Source organism: Seriola dumerili, unplaced genomic scaffold (genome assembly GCF_002260705.1).
Source record: "Seriola dumerili isolate Sdu_G_001 unplaced genomic scaffold, Sdu_1.0 BDQW01000003.1, whole genome shotgun sequence".
Lineage (NCBI taxonomy): Eukaryota > Metazoa > Chordata > Actinopteri > Carangiformes > Carangidae > Seriola > Seriola dumerili.
In genome coordinates this window covers 18,667,667-18,687,013 of record NW_019174258.1, presented here as the reverse complement: position 1 = coordinate 18,687,013, position 19,347 = coordinate 18,667,667, and the positions used below count along the sequence as shown (strand labels likewise).

The 19,347-nt window shown below is 39.1% G+C and overlaps 1 protein-coding gene across 1 annotated transcript; it reads right to left on the bottom strand.

Moving 5' to 3' along the window:
- Positions 1 to 516: 516 nt before the first annotated feature.
- hdgfl3 (HDGF like 3) lies at positions 517 to 14,075 on the bottom strand. Its single transcript, XM_022741010.1, has 6 exons — positions 13,882 to 14,075; positions 13,049 to 13,125; positions 9,876 to 10,014; positions 9,484 to 9,648; positions 5,727 to 5,861; positions 517 to 2,840 (listed from the first exon to the last, which is right to left on the bottom strand). Exons 1-6 carry the CDS (start codon positions 13,963 to 13,965, stop codon positions 2,814 to 2,816), a joined length of 627 nt encoding a protein of 208 aa, XP_022596731.1. The 5' UTR covers positions 13,966 to 14,075; the 3' UTR covers positions 517 to 2,813.
- Between the last annotated feature and the right edge of the window lie 5,272 nt (positions 14,076 to 19,347).

Genomic DNA, 19,347 nt, shown 5'->3' with positions numbered 1-19,347 from the left:
TCCTTTGTGCAAGGAGGAACAGGAGGAGCACTGCCAGAGTCCTACAACATGACCTCCTCCAGGCTACGGGTGTGCATGTTTCTGACCAAACTGTCAGAAACAGACTCCATGAGGGTGGCATGAGCTCCCGATGTCCTCTCATGGGACCTGTGTTCACAGCCCAGTACCATGCAGCTCAATAGGCGTTCGCCAGAAAAAAACAGAATTGGCAGGTCCACCATTGGCGCCCTGTTCTCTTCACCAATGACAGCAGGTTCACACTGAGCACATGTGACAGGTGTGAATACAGGAGTGCATACAGGTACGCAGGGGCCATACACACTACTGAGTCACATTATGAATCACCGTGATGAAATTCAGTTGGGTCAGCCTGTGATTTAAAATTTTAACTTTGATTTTCGTGAATTGAATTTTTGTGAATCCAGCCCTCAGTGGATTGATGATTTTGGTTTCCATTGACCGTTGTTACGTCATTTTGTTCTCAACAAATTATATATTGTACATCAGTAAAGATTTTCAACTTGAATAATTTGTTCATCAAGATCCGATGTATGATTTAAGTGTTCCCTTAATTTGTTTAAGCAGTGTATATTGTATTCAATTTAACTCAGTTAAAGCCCAGTTAAAGCTAAAAAGAGACATCAATTAGAACGATACTAAAGTGAAGTGATATGCCTCTTTACATCTGATCTCAAAACAGTGTTCTGTCCCATAAAGGATCTGATACCTGTTTGCATTCATCATGTAATTTACTGTCCTCTTGTAGTGGCAGTGGGGTATTATCTCTGGAAGCTAGCTTGACTAGTAGGGTGTTGTATCTATCGTTTCTGTTATTGTCATGGGCATGACGGTGTCCCATTAACAAAGGCTGGAATTTGTCAAGCACAGAAGGGAGCAGGAGTTTAAGCTGTTTTGACTCAGCTTCTACTGTTCTGAGATCAGTTATGATATTGCAGCATTATACATATGCGGAGACATGTGTGGAAACTAAATTTAGTAGACCGTTGCTGTTTGGTGTGTTGGTTCTATATCTACAGAAGTACAGTAGTTATTTCCTGATCCACCATCTTGCTGTTGTTACCAGCGGCCACGGTTCAGGCCAATTGTTTTCTGTCCATTTTGTCTTCAGCTAAAATACATTGGCAAAAGGCAACATGAACCTGGAGCGATTTGTGTTCACAATGCACAGGTTAAGTGAACTGCAGCACAAACTTGAAGCGAATCACAATACTGACTATTCACTGAAAGGGACTAAGTGTGAAAACACCTTACGTCACTTTTCAAGGAGGCAATAAGTAATCATTTTTACTGTTCCTTAGCACATAAACATGTAGGGAGTAACAGAGTTATGGATAAATACCAGTGACATTTTAGCTGAGTAAGTGATTAAAATTTAAAATACTTGGAACAGGTGTGTTATGAAGACTAAGAAAAAATAAAGATAAAGCCAACCATTTGACATGTCGGCCTTACTACAGTAAGTAGCTAATCATTGTCTTAGCTATTTAAGTGTCTTCATGTTGTCATGTTAACTTAAAGCTGCAACATTCTGTTTTACATTATATTTTATATATTCCATTTCCTTTGTTAATATAGTAGTTTGGATTTCTTTAAATTAACTAATATAGTATTAGCCTAAAATAAAGAGGTTGTGTGACCGTCACTGGAAAAAATATCTTCTATATTTATTCATCTATTCATTTACACAGGTTAACCTGCATCCGATTTTTTGCTAATATACGTTTCTATTCATCCTTTAAAACTTCTCAAACATTGTTTTGTGAAGATTAACTCTTGATGGGCCATGGCTGAACTCGAATTGTTTATATAAATGCAAAATGACATTAAACAATCCCCATTACAGTTGCAGTGCAGCAGAGCTGTGGCTAGCTAGCTGGCAAATAGCTACCATCTGGGCTGCTTTGCTATAAACATAATTCATAGATGTTTCTCTGCAAGCTCAGTATCATTGTTGTTGCTGTTAACCAACAGAAAACACATTTCTGCATTTCTGCTACAGCCTCGTTCTCAAGATAAAACAAAACACATTTATGGTAGTAATTAGAATGCTGAAATCGCAAATGCTTGCAGATATGTATATTTTTTCCTTCAAATGAAATTGAATTGAGTGTAACTTTTGAAAAAGATGGACTTATTACTTTTTTACCACTACTTTTTTAATAAAGCAAGAGATTTTGCTTCATATCAGCACTTAAAAGGGGGAGATGGAGCCACCCACACCACCCACTAATTGCTTAACAAATAAACATCACTTCACAGGATCTGAAAGGGGTATACTTACTATTTAAAGAATTTTCATTCTGACAGGGCGATTAGTATGACCCTAGTGGAAAAAGGCTACATGTAACAGTTAAAGTTAGCACAGCTCCTAATGGTTTCAGTGAGCATGATGAAAGTCTTCAAGTACTTAATGCCCCTTTAAATATCCTATACTTAATGTCTATTTAACACAATAAACAAGGATTCAGAGTCACTCGATAAAATTGATTAAAAAACTTAATCTGTCTATTTTAGTGAGTTCATGATTGAAGAAGCTTTAAATGACACTGCCCGAGATATTAAAGTGAAGTACTGAAAAAACTGACATAATGCCCAGTTTTACCCCGGTATCAACGGGATGACTGGGATCAGTATCAGTATGGGTGCATCTTTCATACAAACATATTCGGAGTCCAGCAGAGAAGAAGAGGCGATGGCGGCCAGTGGATGGTGCTGATGCGAAATCATGTTGTGGATTCACCTTTCCAACATCAGAGCTACAAAGAATGATTTCCCTTTCATGCTTTCTTCACTTAATGTTCCTCTATGAGCAGCTGGTTCTGGGGGGACACAATCATAAACAAGCACAGATATTATTAGCATTATAGGTAGAAGTATTAGTCATTTTTAGTCAAGTCAAATGTTGACCAAAGAGCTTTGCAAAGAAATTTTAAAATACTAATACAAAAAAATACTAATAATTAAATAATAATAGTAAATGTGTAACTGTAAATGTGTTATATTCTGTTTATTAAAATGTGTATCTTCTGATGTTGAACAAGTTCAACCTGCAATAACTGATATTTTGGGGGCATTGGAACCAACTCTGAAATATTATCTACAAAAGTTGTTATAGTGACCATGTTTGAGACCAAAGGCATGGACTATGCAGTGATAGTCTGGTGTTCCTAATAAAGTGCTGATGGTCCATTTGCTTTTTTAGTTGCAGCCAAAATGGTCTAATTTTAGCCTCTTGTGGGCAGTGGGTGGAAAAACACACTGACTACAAGAAAAACTAGAATTAGCTCCTCGTGGTTGTCTGCCTCCTCCACTCAGAGTAGTTACATATCTTTTTATCCAGAGTCATGTAAAATATTAACCATTTGTGTGACATTTTGTCATAACTGCTGTTTGAAGTCTTGAGTTATGGATAAAAAGTGCTTTGTAAGGTCACACGGACCTTGACCTTGACCACCAAAGTCCAATCAGTTCATCCTTGAGTCCCAGTGGACATTTGTGCCAAATGTGAAGGGATTCCTTTGAAGAGTTCTCGAAATATTGCGTTCACAAGGACAAAACTGCACTTTGTGAGGTCACCATGACCTTGACCTTTGACCTTTACCACCAAAGTGGTCGCTGAGTCCTAGAGAATTTGCCAAATTTCAAGAACTTCCATCAAGGTGTTACTAAGATGTGTCCATGAGAATGGGCCGGATGGACAGCCCAAAAACAATATGGCTCCCGATCTGACTGTTGCTGGCGCAGAGACAGAATGGCAGCGTGTCTTCTTCACAGAATTAATAACAAAAGGGTACTAAGACAAGAAAGAGTCATCAGTGACAAACCCACTGGACGTCTGTTTGGACAGTCAGCTGATGGAGAGGGTTCCCTTTGGTATACAGGCTCTGTTTGAGCTAATGGAGGAACATCGGACAGAAATGTGGCGCTGTCCCCCACTCTGACCTTTCCATTTCTTCCTGATCCCTTCAACTGTCCACAATCCTCCATCACATTCATTATTGATTGCACTGGTTATTGATTTCCATGCTGACTTTCCTTTTCTTTGTCCATATCCTCCAGCTTGTTTGAAGGCTGAAGTTAGAGTTTAATGTGTTGCTTAGCAGCAATCACAGCTTTGCAGGTATTCACATGAACGTGCATTGTGGTGCAGCTACATGATCAGTCAAGTTTGGTGCACTCACTACATTAATTTCATAAAGTTGGGCGTAGCTGAGACTGGCATAAGAGTGAAAACCTACTTTTTTACGCACAGCTGGTCCTGGGGCTAATGCTCCATAATACCGTCTAGGTAATATGTAGTTTCCAGTCTGTATTTTTTTAATCTAAAGCAATCACAGTAACAAACTAATAGCTACTTCTCTAAACAGGTTATTATTCCTTTAGCTTTACTGCAAATGAATCCTCACAAACTTGCTCAGAAATTTTATAGAAGTTACAGAATATTAAAATATTTCAGGACAGAAAAACTAGAAAAACTGAAAACCTTGTCATGTAAAGTTTGAGGTTTGTTCCTAATTTATATGTCAAAGAACATAACCTCAATAAAAGTGAGCAGTGATGTTGCTAGGTACGCGTCCTGCGTCCCTGACGCATTAAAATCTGAAAGGACGCAGTAAACTCACTATCCATGCGTCCCAGGAACGCAACTCATTTTTCCAATGAAAAACGATACATTGTGAACAACAACTCGTGTTTAAAATCACAGTAACTAGCAAAAGTAACTTCACTGTCAGCAGACCAGGCAAGCGCTGTTTCAACCCTCTGCGCATCTACTCCGCGCAGACGTGATCCCCTGTGCACAGTATCGCGACATGCTAGTTTAGCCACTACCACAACAATTAGCCAGTTACCGCGGATTTCATTTCAACAATTAAAGATACGAACTTCATAATAGTAAATAAACTCATGTTTACACTGCTCAATGCTGTGTTCACTCATGTCGACAATGTTTTAACGTCTAGGGGACGTGCTGTAATGAAATAAATAAAACATACTCCGGTGGCGGTGATGAAAAATACTTTAACAGACTTTCCACTGTGTTAAGTTTCATTTGTGTGCTAAAAGTTTCACAGTGATTGACTCAGTTCATTTGATTTAGTTGATATTCAGACAAGAAGATTTTGGTCTTATTTTGGTGACAATTTATTTGTTGACTCTGTCATGGTGATGAGAATGTTTTGTTTATGTGTTAAAATCAGCACTTTTATTGATCATTTATTTTGGTACTACAGACGCCATTTTGTTTTCATTTGAATTTTAGTAATTTATTTTGGTGCTATTTATGTTGCTACAAAAATGCTATTTTATTTGAATTTTGTATGTCATGCCGCTGTGACAGTTGTTTTGCAATAAACTTTTCAGATTTGGAATCTTATTTGTTTAATTTCAGATACATTTTGAACATACATGAATATATCCGTTAATTATAACCATATCATACCACCATCAAAGGAGTTTAACACTACAATTTAAGAAATAGAAGAATATAAGAAATAAAAAAATTTTATTTGGGACCCATTGAATTTCCCATGGACCCACTCAAATCACCACCTGTGGGTCCCGGGGACTCACTACATTGAAAACCTATCAACATCACTGAGTGAGGTTTGAGATTTGAAAAAAGGGATTATGAACCTTTAAACTGTCCCCTGTGTGGAGTGAGTACTAACCAATGATCAGGGTATGAAAGTGTTCATGAATCCCACCTTACTGTCGGTGGTATTTTGGATGATGTCATTGTCGGGGTCTCCTCCCTCTGAGCCGCTCTTCTGGTCATCATCTTTCCCATCTTTCTCCAGGTCGTCCTCTCCAGAAGAGATCCTTGACAGCTTGGAGGATTTCTGTCACAGATCAGGGGGCGGGAACAGTTACTGAGCGTCACAATTTTCATTTCTAACAGACAAAAAATGTCAATAGCAGCAAATCACACTTTACAGGGGATAAACAACAAGCCAGTTCGAAGATATTCACACTGTGAAGCAGTGAGACTTGACTTCATTGCACACAGGGTCCATGGTCAAAGCTTTATAGCAAGCAGCACTTTTATTACATAAACTGGCGAATATATTACTGTGTCTAACTTTTCATTATTCTGGTGAAGTAATATCAAAATAATTAATGTTCTGCTGTGAGTATATTATTATGCAACATTACACTACACTACATAAGTAGTTGTATAATTTGAAGACACAATTCATGATGCAAATGTAAATACAAGAGTCTCTTCTGTGGTTTCACAAAGCTATTTTAGACTGGTCTGTAGTGTTAGGCCAGTCTTAATTTTGCAAATAGATTAGTCTAATGTCAGTAAGACTGTTTTACAAAAATAAAGACCTACTAATTTTAAGCCAAAAAATTTGACATCTTATCCCCAGACTAACTCAGGCCTAAGACCAATGTTACCATGGTAACAATCAGTGACACCTGCACTGAGCAGTAGCACCCAACAACAAAAAACAGGAAAACATGGCTCATAATTTGTGCTTTACTAACATTGTAATGGAGAGAGCGAAGAGAAGAGAAAGAGTTTTTAGATACCGGAGTGACATTTTTTTTCGAAATTAGATTTTTCTTTTATTATTTCACTCTTCGCTGAATTTTCGTAGTACAGTAAAACAGTAAAATGTATCAAACGTCCTTGTAACAGTTGAATTCTTCCAAAAGACAAACATTTTCTGCTGAGGTAAATGGAGCAGAGCGGTTGAATGTGGTTCCTTAGTCGGCCATTTTTTTTATTTTGATAAAAGTCTTAATTTACCCAGAATTCATTATAGCACAGTCCAGCTTTAATAGTCAAGAAATAAACTGCTTTGTGCAACAGATGAATTCAGATCTATCTGAAATTTGACTATTTGTTATATATAAGACATAGTCAATGTCTATCTTTGTGAAACCGGACCCTTACCCACAGCCTAACTAAGGTCTAAGACCAATGTTACCATCGTAACATGGTAATCAATGACACCTGCAATGACCAGTATCACCCAACAACAGGAAAACATAGCTCATAATTTGTGGTTTGCTATCATTGTTATGGAGAGAGCAATGAGACGGGAAAGAGTTTTTAGAGACCACAGCCATTTTTTTCCAAATCACATTTTCTTTTTATTGTTTCACTCTTCGCTGAATTTCTCAAATAAAATGTCTTGCAACTGTTGAACTCCTCCAAAAGACAAACACTTTCTAAACCTAGTCAATGAACACTGAGTTAAGATTCTGTCTTAACTCAAAACTCCCCCCTCACACTTGGGTGGGGGGTTGAAAGGGGAGTGAGGTAAGGTTGATGAACAACCAAACTACTGCTCCCCCGACACCACCCCATCAAAACAGATGACATTTAATCTTCTCTTATCTGAGGAGATTTCAGTTCCATCATGTGCTTCTTGTACACACACGCACGCGGGCACACACACCTACCTACACACACAAACATACACACACACACACAAACACACACAGGAACACACAGCTCCCCAGCAGCACCTCATTCCATCAGATACACCACATGTGCTGTGCGTAATGGAGCCCAGTTGCTAGGAAACAGTGGTTGCTAAGTGAGGAGTGGGATGTGTGTGACTTTTTCAACCTGCTTCCATTTACAGTAGCAGTGGTTTATGCAACTAATACAGTAACACACTCTGGTGGTGGTTAGCTCTGCAGCACTCCCTCCCCTCAAACATGAAGGCTTTATTTTTCAAAATAAAGGTAGAACACCATAAAGAATACAGTGAAATCATCAGCACAGAGTTTATTAAAGAACATGTTGGGATGATTGAAATGTGGAGAAACATCTCAAAGTGAAGCTACAGACTCATTTTCAGCTGAAAAAACCTGGTTGCCCTATTTAAGAAAAAATCTTTAAGTGGAAGACTTAAACGTCTTTACAGCCAATTACAAGTTCAAAAACAGCTGAGTATCCCACCTATCAGTTTTATATGTCCCTCTGGAACTGTGCATCAAATATATGCTGGATAAATAAAGTCAAAATAAACTACAGTGTGTGTGTTGATGGTAATGAAGGAAAATGTTACCCAGTGTCAACAACAGCTGTGCTCTGGGAGGAATAAGAAATATGAGGCTCTGGATACACACACACACACAGACACACACACACGGAAATACAGTATTAATCATTGGGTTTGTGACACATTAACCATATCTCGTCAGTAACATGAATTAACTAATGATGAACTAATGATGTCTTCACTCTGCACTGTTTCACCTGTCCTCGACATTCTCCTACTCGCAAACTCTCTTTTCAAAATAATCTGTGATTTTCATTTCTGAAAAAAAAAAACCATACATGATGGGATGTAACGTTAATTTAGGGAAACTTTTAAGGAAGCTGGGTCTGCTTGGATGTAAAATAGATATCCATCTGTAGGGTTGCCACCTTTTATGTGAAAAAAGGTGGCATTATTCACAGCACTTTGTGGATTTGAATCAATACGGTATGCAATTTGTCCCGTATTTTTGTTCATGTTATGTCCTCAGAGTACAGAGAAAACAAGTACTAGAATAATTCTATGTCCAAATACGGGACTATCCCGCCTTACACGGGAAGGGTGGCAACCCTATTCACCTGTTTGAAGAGCCGAAAATCAGGTCGCCGCCTTCTTCCGCAGGCAGAAAATCCAGCGCGTTCATATTCTTCTTCTCTGGAGATTTCGGATGGCTCTGCCTGATGTACGGATTACAATACAGTGCCACTACATTGCCGTAGTGGCATACAGCCACAATTGCAGTTACAAACGTCAAATGCACAGAGTACTGAGAAAACAAGTACTACCGTTTTGTCAGGAGGCGGAGGTGGCACGAAATTTGATGGAGGAAGCTGCCTCCCAATTCTCCATGCAGGAAAAACCCTGATTGTGTCCATGACAATGTGACAGATGGATAATAATATGCCTCTGGCTCTGACTGTCACCGACGCAGAGGAATAAAAATATAGACTATCGACAGCCTTATCCTTTGAAATTCAAATTCCAAAAAGGAATGCGGTCACCCCCATTTGGACACTTAAACACGTGTAGTCTACAAAGACAGAAAAAGACAGACAAGAGTTTTTGGAGGTGGTGGAGCAGAGTTTTATGCTCATTTAGAACAGGTACAACCACTTCTCCCTTTAGATAAGTTGTACAAACTTATTAAAAGGGAGTGACTCTGCCAACCTGTTTGTACATTATCATACCCATAGACATTTAGTCCAAAGCACTGCGTTTACACAGCTTCTTCAAAAGCAAAAATACTGCACCTGTGTCTTGAACATCACAGTTGGATGTTAAAAGATTTTTCCATCAGTGCCACAAAGGAGACACAGCTCATGACCTCTACTGTCCATACCAAATCTCAAATACTTTCCAATCTTTGAATTCATCAAATCTATCCTCTAACCTGATGATATCATTCTCAGGCTCACCTCATCAGTGCTCCTGTTATACCTGACCAGCTGAACTACTGTACCTTGGTGGAGGTGGCTGTCTTTTTCCGTTTGGACCCCGTCTTGTCTCCCTTCAGCTTTTCCTTGTCATCTTCCTCCTCAACAGAGTCGCCCTCGTCACCCTCACTACTGCCGTCAGCAGTGTTCCCACCCTCCTCTGTTTCTGATGAACTCTGTTGCTGGATCGCCTGTGTGCAAAAAATGACCCCAAATGTGTTTTGCAGGACGAAAAGAAGAAATGAATCATTCCACAGTGACCAACACCTCAGATTTATACGTGTGAAACCAGTTAATCCATCTTTCTCACGCCAGCCCTCGATTTGTGTCTTATAGTTTTGGCATCTGTCATCTCTGCTGTCACTCTGGACCTCACACACACACACACACACACACACACACAGTAACACTGACTGACCTGATAGCCTGTGAACTTGACTCTGGGGTTGTTCTCAATCTCCCACAGACCCTCATTGAAGCCTTTCCTCTTGTTGGACTTGCCAAATTTGTCTTTGTACTCCTTGTAGGGCAGAAGATCCTTGGGGCCCAAGAATGCACTAAAGAATTAGAAAAGATGTTTACAACTACAGCTATTACTAAAACAATCTAAAATACCACAGGATGTTTCACTAAATAATTGGAAGTTTATACATAATACATAATATTTTCAAATCTAGAGATTTTACATTTTTGCAGAAAAACAGTATTAAACTGTTATAACCTGAGTAAAACTCTAGCATTTACGTACACATAGGTCTGGAAATCAAACCTCAATACTTTTTGAGTACAGACAGAAATGCGTCTGTAGCACTGAGTATTAAAAACTGTCAAGGTCTAAAATAGGTTATTGAATGACTGCTCATACCATTCTATCATAAATTTGCTGATCTAAATCAGGATTACTGCTGAGTATCGAGCTTTGATACTTTTATGGACCGACTGAATTGGTTTCAAACTATCGAGGAAGGAAAGATGTCTTGTCATTCGATACCAAATTTATCTAAGAAAACAGTAAATTAGTGAATCTCATCAATGTCAGTGAGCCAATTAGCATGCAGCATTGTTGTGAAGAGCAGATCTGGAAGAGGAGCTGCCTCAGGGGAGCAGGAAGGAGGACGGGCCTGGGCTGTGGTTGAAAAGTCAAAATAACCTCTTCTTTAAAGGTGCAATGTGTAAGATCTGGCCTAATCTGACCAGAATTTTAGTTTAAAATGTTCAAAAAATGAAATCAATACTATGTGAAGGAGCCACAGTGATGATGTCATGACCAAGACCACCATCTATTGTATTTCAGAGATATCTACTGAAATGAGCATGCTAACCAACTAGCCGCGTCCCGGACCGTGTTGTAATACCACCTAGACATGCTATGTGTCAGTGTAGCGTCTAGTGATTTAGTAGAATTTAGCCTGTTCCATGCATCAGTAACTTTTTACAAGTAAGACAAAGAGACTGTTTGATCCAGAGCCAGCGGGTTCAGGATCCACTGCCTAATACTGTATTTATTTTAGCATATTCAAATCTATTCTTACTATTTATTATACACACACAACAGACCTAACATATTTGAATATAAAGAACATCCCCAGTGATGGACCAGCACCTGCCTTTTCTTCTACATCTGGCCTCATCGATCAACAACCACATTACAGTAACACCTTCGAGTATTATCCCTGCACAGAACAGATACTGTCTATTGAGTTTTGTCAACACATTGTACATAGTTTTTTTCATTGTTTTATTTTTTGAATATGTGAATCTATGTATATTTATCTTTTTGACTGTTGCAGTATTTTACCTTTTAATGTTATTTCCTGTTAATATGTTTATTGGATATCTTGATATCTAGTAAACATATTAATATCTTGATGTCATCATCCCTTCCTTATGCTGCTACAGTATCCCCTTGCCTTCATATTTGTATAGGTAAATAAAAACATACTGTTTGTATTACAATTACTCATAATTTGTTTCAGTGCTATCAACAATTTTAACTATCAACAATAAATGCACATATAAATGGTAAATTATATGGAACATGGGGAAAACAACAACATGATTAACTGGACAGGGGCGAAGTGGTGAAATGCTGCCCCCTATGGAGGTGGATCAAGAAGCATGATCTTGCACATTATACCTTTAACTTCTTCTCCTCGACCTCGATGGAAAACATCATGAGGTCAAGGAAAGATGTGAAGGACAATTGATAAGGACTCAGAAGGAAAAAGAATCTGACTGCACTTACACAAGTTTTTTTTTTTTTTTACTAACTTTATTTATAACACTTAGACAATAAATCCTCCTTTCCCAACCACAAAAACAAACGGGATTGAAATGTTGAAATAAGATACTATGAAAGAAAAATACAAATAAAGGTTGAGCCATTAAAATAATAATTCAGTCGAAATAATGAACTGAGCGAGAGATCAGAATAAATTATATTCAGACATAAGTACAGACTGTCCTGGCATTTTTATACATTTGTTAAGTAGAGAAAAGTGAGTGCTTTACACAATAGGAGGGGATTTATTTATAAACTATAGTATTTAGTTATGATGATGTTATTATTAATTATAAATTCAACCTGCTTGTTCTTCATGATGACTCCTAAATGATTTAAAGAGAATGAATCTATATTTATGGATTTGGGCTTTAGTTGATCAGACAAGGAGTTCCATTGGTTCTGGATTGTGTCAGAAACATAAAACAGCTGCTCTGTTGTTTCTGCATTTACGTGGGTTTGCTGTGGTGAAACTACAACAGTGCTTAACTTTAAATGTTTGCAGCAAGGAATTGTGGGACAGCATTTCTCCTCTTCTTTTGTAAAGGAAGGTGAGGGGTTTCTTACGCTAAAGGAGATAAGATAGGAAGCTCCTTTCCTTATTAAGAGAAGTGGACAAGCTCATATCATGGCTGCTGCTCAGATATGTCAGGTCCCTTTACTCAGTTACAACCTAAGAAAAAAACACTTTTCAACCACAGCCCAGGATTCATCAGAGGTTATATAGATCAGGTGCAAGCCCCTTTGCTGACCAGCAGCTGAACCATGGACTCTCCCGGCAACAGTTGATAGAGTGTAAATGTGAGTTCCTTTGTTCCTTAGACCTTGCAGTATTTGAGATGTTATGGTAAAGTTATGTTAGTAGTTGTTTTACATCATAACTCATGATAAGCTTAGATATTTTGTTAGTGTAAGTAACTCATAATTCATATTTTCTGTTTGGATTTAAAAAAACAACGTCAATTGCCAGACCCTCGACTACCTGTAAATAGAAGCCTTAAGACCGTAATAAATCATAATGGGATGGGACTGAATTTCTCCTGGTGTCTCATTGTTCCAGACCACACACCCACAGTATTCAAACATATTCCCTGGAAACCAGCAGACCTCCTTCAACACTGATGCCTTTAATGGTTTGTCACATTTTGTTAAATCGCATGACCAAAGTCCAACACTTAGGTTATGTGAAGACAAATGAGGAAAATGAGGTTGAAAGTTCCAGAAAGTGGTTGTGGCTTTAAACATGTAGACAACTTAAGTATTTTAAGGTGTTGCTTTGGCATGGATACCATAAATGTTACTGTACTTACGTCTCATGGGTCCCAAAGAAGAAGATGGGGTATTTATTGGCAGGTGGTTTGACAGCTCCTTCAGGAAGCTCATCAATCTGAAGGACAGAGAGACAGACAAAAATGTTACTGGGTTAATATTTATTTACTCACTCTGATATTCTTTCAGATTTCCAGTCATCTGTTAATGTCCACCACATTACCTGACTACTGTTGGCTTGTGTCCTGTCTCACATAAACAATAGAACGTGGTGAAGAGTAAAATGGTAGAGGGAGATGCTGTAGTAACTGAGAGGTTTCAAATGGAGCCTGACAGCCTACTGCACTGAGGACATACACAGTAACTCATGACATGAAGGCACATGTTTCAGGCCCCTCTCTGTCTCTCTGTATGTATATGTATATGTATATATTCTATATACACTGTATATAATACAGAGCACCAATTATTGCGAATGAGACGTACAGTGGTGCTCAAGCAGGTCAACTATTGGCTCGTTTATTCCAATGTGTGACATCTTAAAGAAAACGTGAGATGAAAACAAGTAGAAAATATGAACATGGGAAATTGTGTTATAACTCAATAGAAGCTAAATGGAGCAGGGGGCGTGTTGAGAAAATCGAGCCCAGTAAATGTTTTTCCTCATTTTAAAATGTCTAAATCTTTACACAACCTGGCGGAAACCAAGGGCTTACAAAAGACGGTTTCGTCGTCAGTGATAAAAACACTGAAACCAAACGGTGTGCAGTCAGCCACGGAGCATCCCTCCTGTTCCCCCAACAAAGCAGCGGCTGTATTGTGTAAATCAACCCCGCCTCCCTGTGTTCCCAGCCCGGCCGCATCCCAGACTCACCCTCGCCGGCCAGTGCGGGTATCCCTTCATCTTAGCGAAAACCAAATCTCCTGCCTTGTATTCCCGCGGCCGTGGTCGAGCCATGTCTCTGAATGTGAACCGAGGTCTGAGGTGACTTTATAATCCTGAGCAGTTCTCCCCGGGGCCCTCAACACAGGGCAATTTTATCGACCATCAATGTTTTTATATCAAGACTGCAGTTTACACGGAAATAAATAATTAAAACACGCGGAAAACGGGGCCTGGAAGGGCTATCCTCTTACGCACAGATTTCGGTGTAAACGTGTTGGAGAATGGCCTGAGTTGGACGGCACCTGTAAGAAACGCAAAATCTGTCAGAGTGGGAAAAATTTTGTACTTCCGGTCTTCGAAATAAAAGCACCATGACGCACATAGGATTAATATACTCGAATTATCCTAATATGACTCTTTAACGTTTTATTATCTAACCTTAGAATTAAAAGATGAACAAGCGTCTTCTGTTCTCAACTAAAATCAAACCTCAGTATAGTTTAAAGTTAATAACAAACGGTAAAAATTACCAGAATATTACTGATGAAGTGATACAACACATTAATATCAATGATCATGCACACTTCTCTCTCCCCTTAAATCAGACACATAAAATCTGTGCAGTAACTTCAGTTCAAATGTCTGTTTTATCCCACAGTTTAATGACCACTGGCAGCCACTGGGTGGAAGCATCTCCCAGTTTTTATCAAACTGAGGCATCCTCAACTTATAGCAAGGAGCATCTGCTTTGACTATTATTATTATTATTATTATTATTATTATCATTATATTATTATTGGTGTTGTTGTTGTTGTTGTTGTTGAAGATGAAGATGATGAATAAGATAAAATGTAACAACAATTTTTGCAAATGTAGCACAAAAATTAGAGGAAACCCAGATCGCAAAATGAAACTTCTGCCCCAGCATATGCCTGAATCCTGAGCCCAGGTGTGGCCCATATACTTCAACATGTGGGCAGATTCCAGCTATTATCTTATGGTATTGTCTGACAGAATTGGTCCAGTTGTGAGCATCTGAGAATTATGCTATGTAAGGGCCAGATTTGGGCTGTGGTACAGGGCGTATACTGCTACCAGAGAAAAGTCAAAGTAAGATTTTTAGCATTTATTTATAAATATATTAAAAGACAATGTTTTCCACTTGAATAAGGGGGTGGGGGTGGCTGCTCTACCACAATAATACTAAATGATGAGATAAAATGGTTATTTACCCACAAGACTGTGCTGGTCCAAATGCATCAGTAGCAAGAACATTCCGGTTCACCACGTAATCTTAATAAATACTCCTGTATAATCCGAATTTAGAGCAACATTTCAGGGTGGTTTAAGATCCTTTTTTGAGGGATAAGTTCAACTGTCTTAAAACAGAGTGGTGCCCATGTGTACTTTACATCAAAACTTTTTTGCCTGCTGGAATCATTACTCCTGTTCATACTGACTGTGGATAGATGCCTCCCTTGGGATTTTTGCATTAACAAGACTGTAACTTTGGAATTGGATTTCAGTTGATTTGATCAATTCAGACTGCAAAAGCCTCATATTGGCTCTCTCTGTGTAGGTTACTCCACCTAACCTCCAGTAGTTAAAATAACTTTGAGTGATTAGCTATTACAGTACCACTATAGAATGAGTGTGATTTGTTTAGTTTGAATCCAAAAGGAGAACAAAGGAACAATCTGGCAAAGACTGCGTAGAGCTGAGGGACATATGCTGCAGGAGCTTGATAAGTGGATGAGTCACAGGTGCGCAGGTACATTCGAAGCAGGAGGGACCAGATTACCACACCCAGATGCACACACACTCTCTCTCTCTCACACACACACACACACACACACACACACACACACACACACACACACACACACACAGAGACAGCAGAAACACTATAAGTGAGGGATAAGTACAGCTAATACCATGATGGAGTAGATGGTGATGAGGCAGTACTGGTGTGGTAATGTCATGGTGTTGGTGGAGTGGGGGCACCAAATCCTAATCTTGCTTCATGAGTATGTTTAAGTTCAGTGCTCAGACATTCAATAACAGGTGTTATTTTTACCTCATGATTCCATGTTAAAGACTTACTGAAGTTAGGCACTGTCTCAAAGGTACATGTAAAATGACCAAGACAGCTTCTCAGAATAAAAATGTAGAACACATCATGTGTGTCAGTGAAGCCTTCAGCCAATCAGGACAAAGCTCTGTCGTCACCAAGGTGGTTGTCAGTTGGTGCAGTGACACTGAGAAAAAGACACTCCAGCCCTTGTCTCAAAAACCTGAGGGCGCCTGGTTCCAGTAAGGTTTTAATGTCATGTTGTTTATGATGAAGTTTATCTGAGCTCGTTAAAGTTGACTTCTAAGAGATGTGTGGTTCTTACAGGACAGTGATGCTACAAACACATGATGGTCTTATAGAATGATCTTATAGAATATGATGCCTGGCTGTAGAGCTACAGCTACTCAACAGTAGATAAAGTAGTTAAAATGAGCTCCACCTTAAACATCTACAGCAGGGAAATGGAAGATACATATTAATGCAGCAGTAAAACACTGCCTGTGTCACAACTGTGATTGTGAGTCAGTTTTGTGTGTGTGTGTGTGTGTGTGTGTGTGTCCTGGTATCTCTCCACACACCCGTCTGCAATGACCTTATCACTCATAGTTCAAGTACTCCAGATCTCCTCTGGCTCTAGTTACCTTAAAGATAAATTTTACACAGTAGATAATATAACAAGCTTTTACATTACAACACATGGTTAAATATTAAACCAGTGGTTTCCAGCCTTTTTTGCTCCTGACATCTTCCAAACAGGAGAGTGTGGTCGGGGTCACAGTTCAGAGGTCTATGAGCTGTTAGCAGCTCCATCAAAAACACACACTGCAACATCAGAGGATGAATTCGCCTTTGTTAATAGAAAACATTTTGATTCAATCAACATGCAAATAATGTGATGCATGAATGTGACAGTAGCAGTATTGTGGTACAGTGGCCTGGATCAACCCATGATTCTTTTATCCTAACCAACAGGATGACCAGGAACAGGCTAAAGGCTGACAGGGTGAGTGATGGGTTGCTTTTTGGTAAACAAATCATTTATATTTAAATCAAATCCTCTGAAATATACCCCCAAATGTGATGCTGTCTTTAGATCATCAATACTCCTCAGTGGTTTGAGCTAGACACATGCAGTTTGTTCCTCTTAAACCAGAGAATCAGCACTGCGTAATGTTGGAAAAGGTTCGGATTGTCTCACCTTTTGTCTGCATTGCTGCATTCCATCTGTATGTATATCATCTGAGTCTGAGTGACATATACTGTATAGGCTAATTAAGTGAAGTTGTGCTGATTGTGAGGTGGCCCTAAGAGCTCAACACCCTGCAACTTCAGAAAAGACATACAAACAGACAAAACACAAACACATTCAGAAAACATTCATAAGGACTTAGGAAAAGAATCTGATTGCACTTAGGCTTTTTTTTTAAAGCCAACTTTATTTTTAGGATGATATATGGCCTACCTACTCCTTTCTTTACAACAAACACAAAATAAACAGGATTGTAAAGTGCAGTGTGCGTTGTTCCTTAGAAATATATTGGTGGTTAACAAGAACTTTCGATGTAATTAGTTCATCATTATATCACAAGAAGTCTCTTAACAACAAATCAGAGACAGCAGCTTCCAAACAAGCATTTTAATCATAATATTCAGGCCACATAATCTTCACAAACATGTTTATTTTCTGATGACAATGACTTAAAAATAAATGTAATAAACAGAATATCATTTTAACTCAACTTATGGATTTAACTATGGACCCCTTTTTCCACAACACAAACTGTTTCAATAAGATATATGATAAGAATAATGTTTACAAAACGCTCAAATGTCGAGCAGAAATTATAGTTTTAACAATTAATGCCACCTGAACATAAACCATATACAGACTGATTTGAAAATTACCAAAAATTAGCAATAGCTACAAACTCATCAGTTTCATGCTTTGTACTGGAACAATGTCATATTGCATCGTCCCTATTAAATAAATAAATTAAATGAAACTAAAAGTGAGTGATGGTTGTCATACTCAGATCCAATAGCATTTTTCTCCTAACAGATTTTTCATGTGTGTCTGTGGCACAGCTGTAATGTTACACTCCTACACACCAGGACAGATGAACAGAGAAAAGTCAGACTTCAGCTGTTTTCCTCACAGGATCCAGGAGGGTTGTCGAAAAGCTTAGGCGAAAAGGATTATTTTCGTGATACTTCCATTTGATCAATAAAAATAAAGCACAATTAGAAAGAATATCCCAAACTCAGGTGAGACCAGCACAGTATCACATCGCAGGTTGAAAAAAAAAAAACACGGGGTAAACATTGGCATCACCTGGTCAGTCACTGAGTATTGTATTCAAGTAGGGGCCCCATAATTTCTAAAATACTGCCTATTCCTGCCTATTGTTCATTTTAAAAATTAATTGTTCATAGTTGGCTTTTAATTGTTCATCTTGGTCATTTCTCCTGACCACTCATTGAAAGGGATGAAATTTCTTGTTTTCCAGTGCCTGAGCACAATCCTACAACCTGTAGTGAGAGCCAGTCGGCACCATAGAGTCTGCTGTACTGTCAAACTGGTCCCTTCTGCTATTATGCCAGGGCTCTGTGGCATCTCTGTGCCAAGAACTTTGTTGCAGAATATTATTATATTTTATATCTTTACATATCTGAATCCCAAAATTTCAGTCTTGCCATTTTACAGGGAGTCCAGTATCCCCTATAGATAGATAGATAGATAGATAGATAGACAGATACTTTATTTATCAGCTGGGGGAAATTCATGTGTCCATTAGCTCATTGTTGGTAATAATAATAATAATAATAATAATAATAATAATAATAATAATGATAATAATACCCAATAACTCCTCCTTGAACCGTCAACTTACCGTGGTGGAGGAGTTTGAGAGCCCTAATGACCCTAGGAGCTATGTTGTCGGGGGCATTTTGCCCCTGGTAGGGTCTCCCAAGGCAGATTGGTCCTAGGTGAAGGGCCAGACAAAGAACGGTTCAGAAGATCCTAATGATGAAGACTATCAAGAACCCGAGTACCCGGCCCGGAGGGACACCGGGGCCCCGCCCTGGAGCCAGGCCTGGGGTTGGGGCCCGTGGACGAGCGCCTGGTGGCCGGGCCTTAGCCCATGGGGCCCGGCTGGGCCCAGCCCGAACCGGCTACATGGGTTCGTCTCCCAGTGGGCTCACCACCTGCAGGAAGAGTCAGAGGGATCCGGTGCATTGTGGATTAGGCAGCAGACCAAGGCGGGGGCCTTGGCGGTCCGATCCTCGGTTACGGAAACTGTTTTTTGGAACATGGAACGTCACCTCTCTGGTGGGGAAGGAGCGGGAGCTTGTGGAAGAGGTCGAGCGATACCGGCTAG

Coding starts and splice junctions, on each gene's coding strand:
- hdgfl3 (XM_022741010.1), bottom strand. CDS start 13,965: ATGGCTCGACCACGGCCGCGGGAATACAAGGCAGGAGATTTGGTTTTC. Junction 10,015..13,048: donor TTCTTTGGGACCCATGAGAC/GTAAGTACAGTA, acceptor CTAATTCTTTAG/TGCATTCTTGGGCCCCAAGG. Junction 2,841..5,726: donor AAAATACCACCGACAGTAAG/GTGGGATTCATG, acceptor GTGTCCCCCCAG/AACCAGCTGCTCATAGAGGA.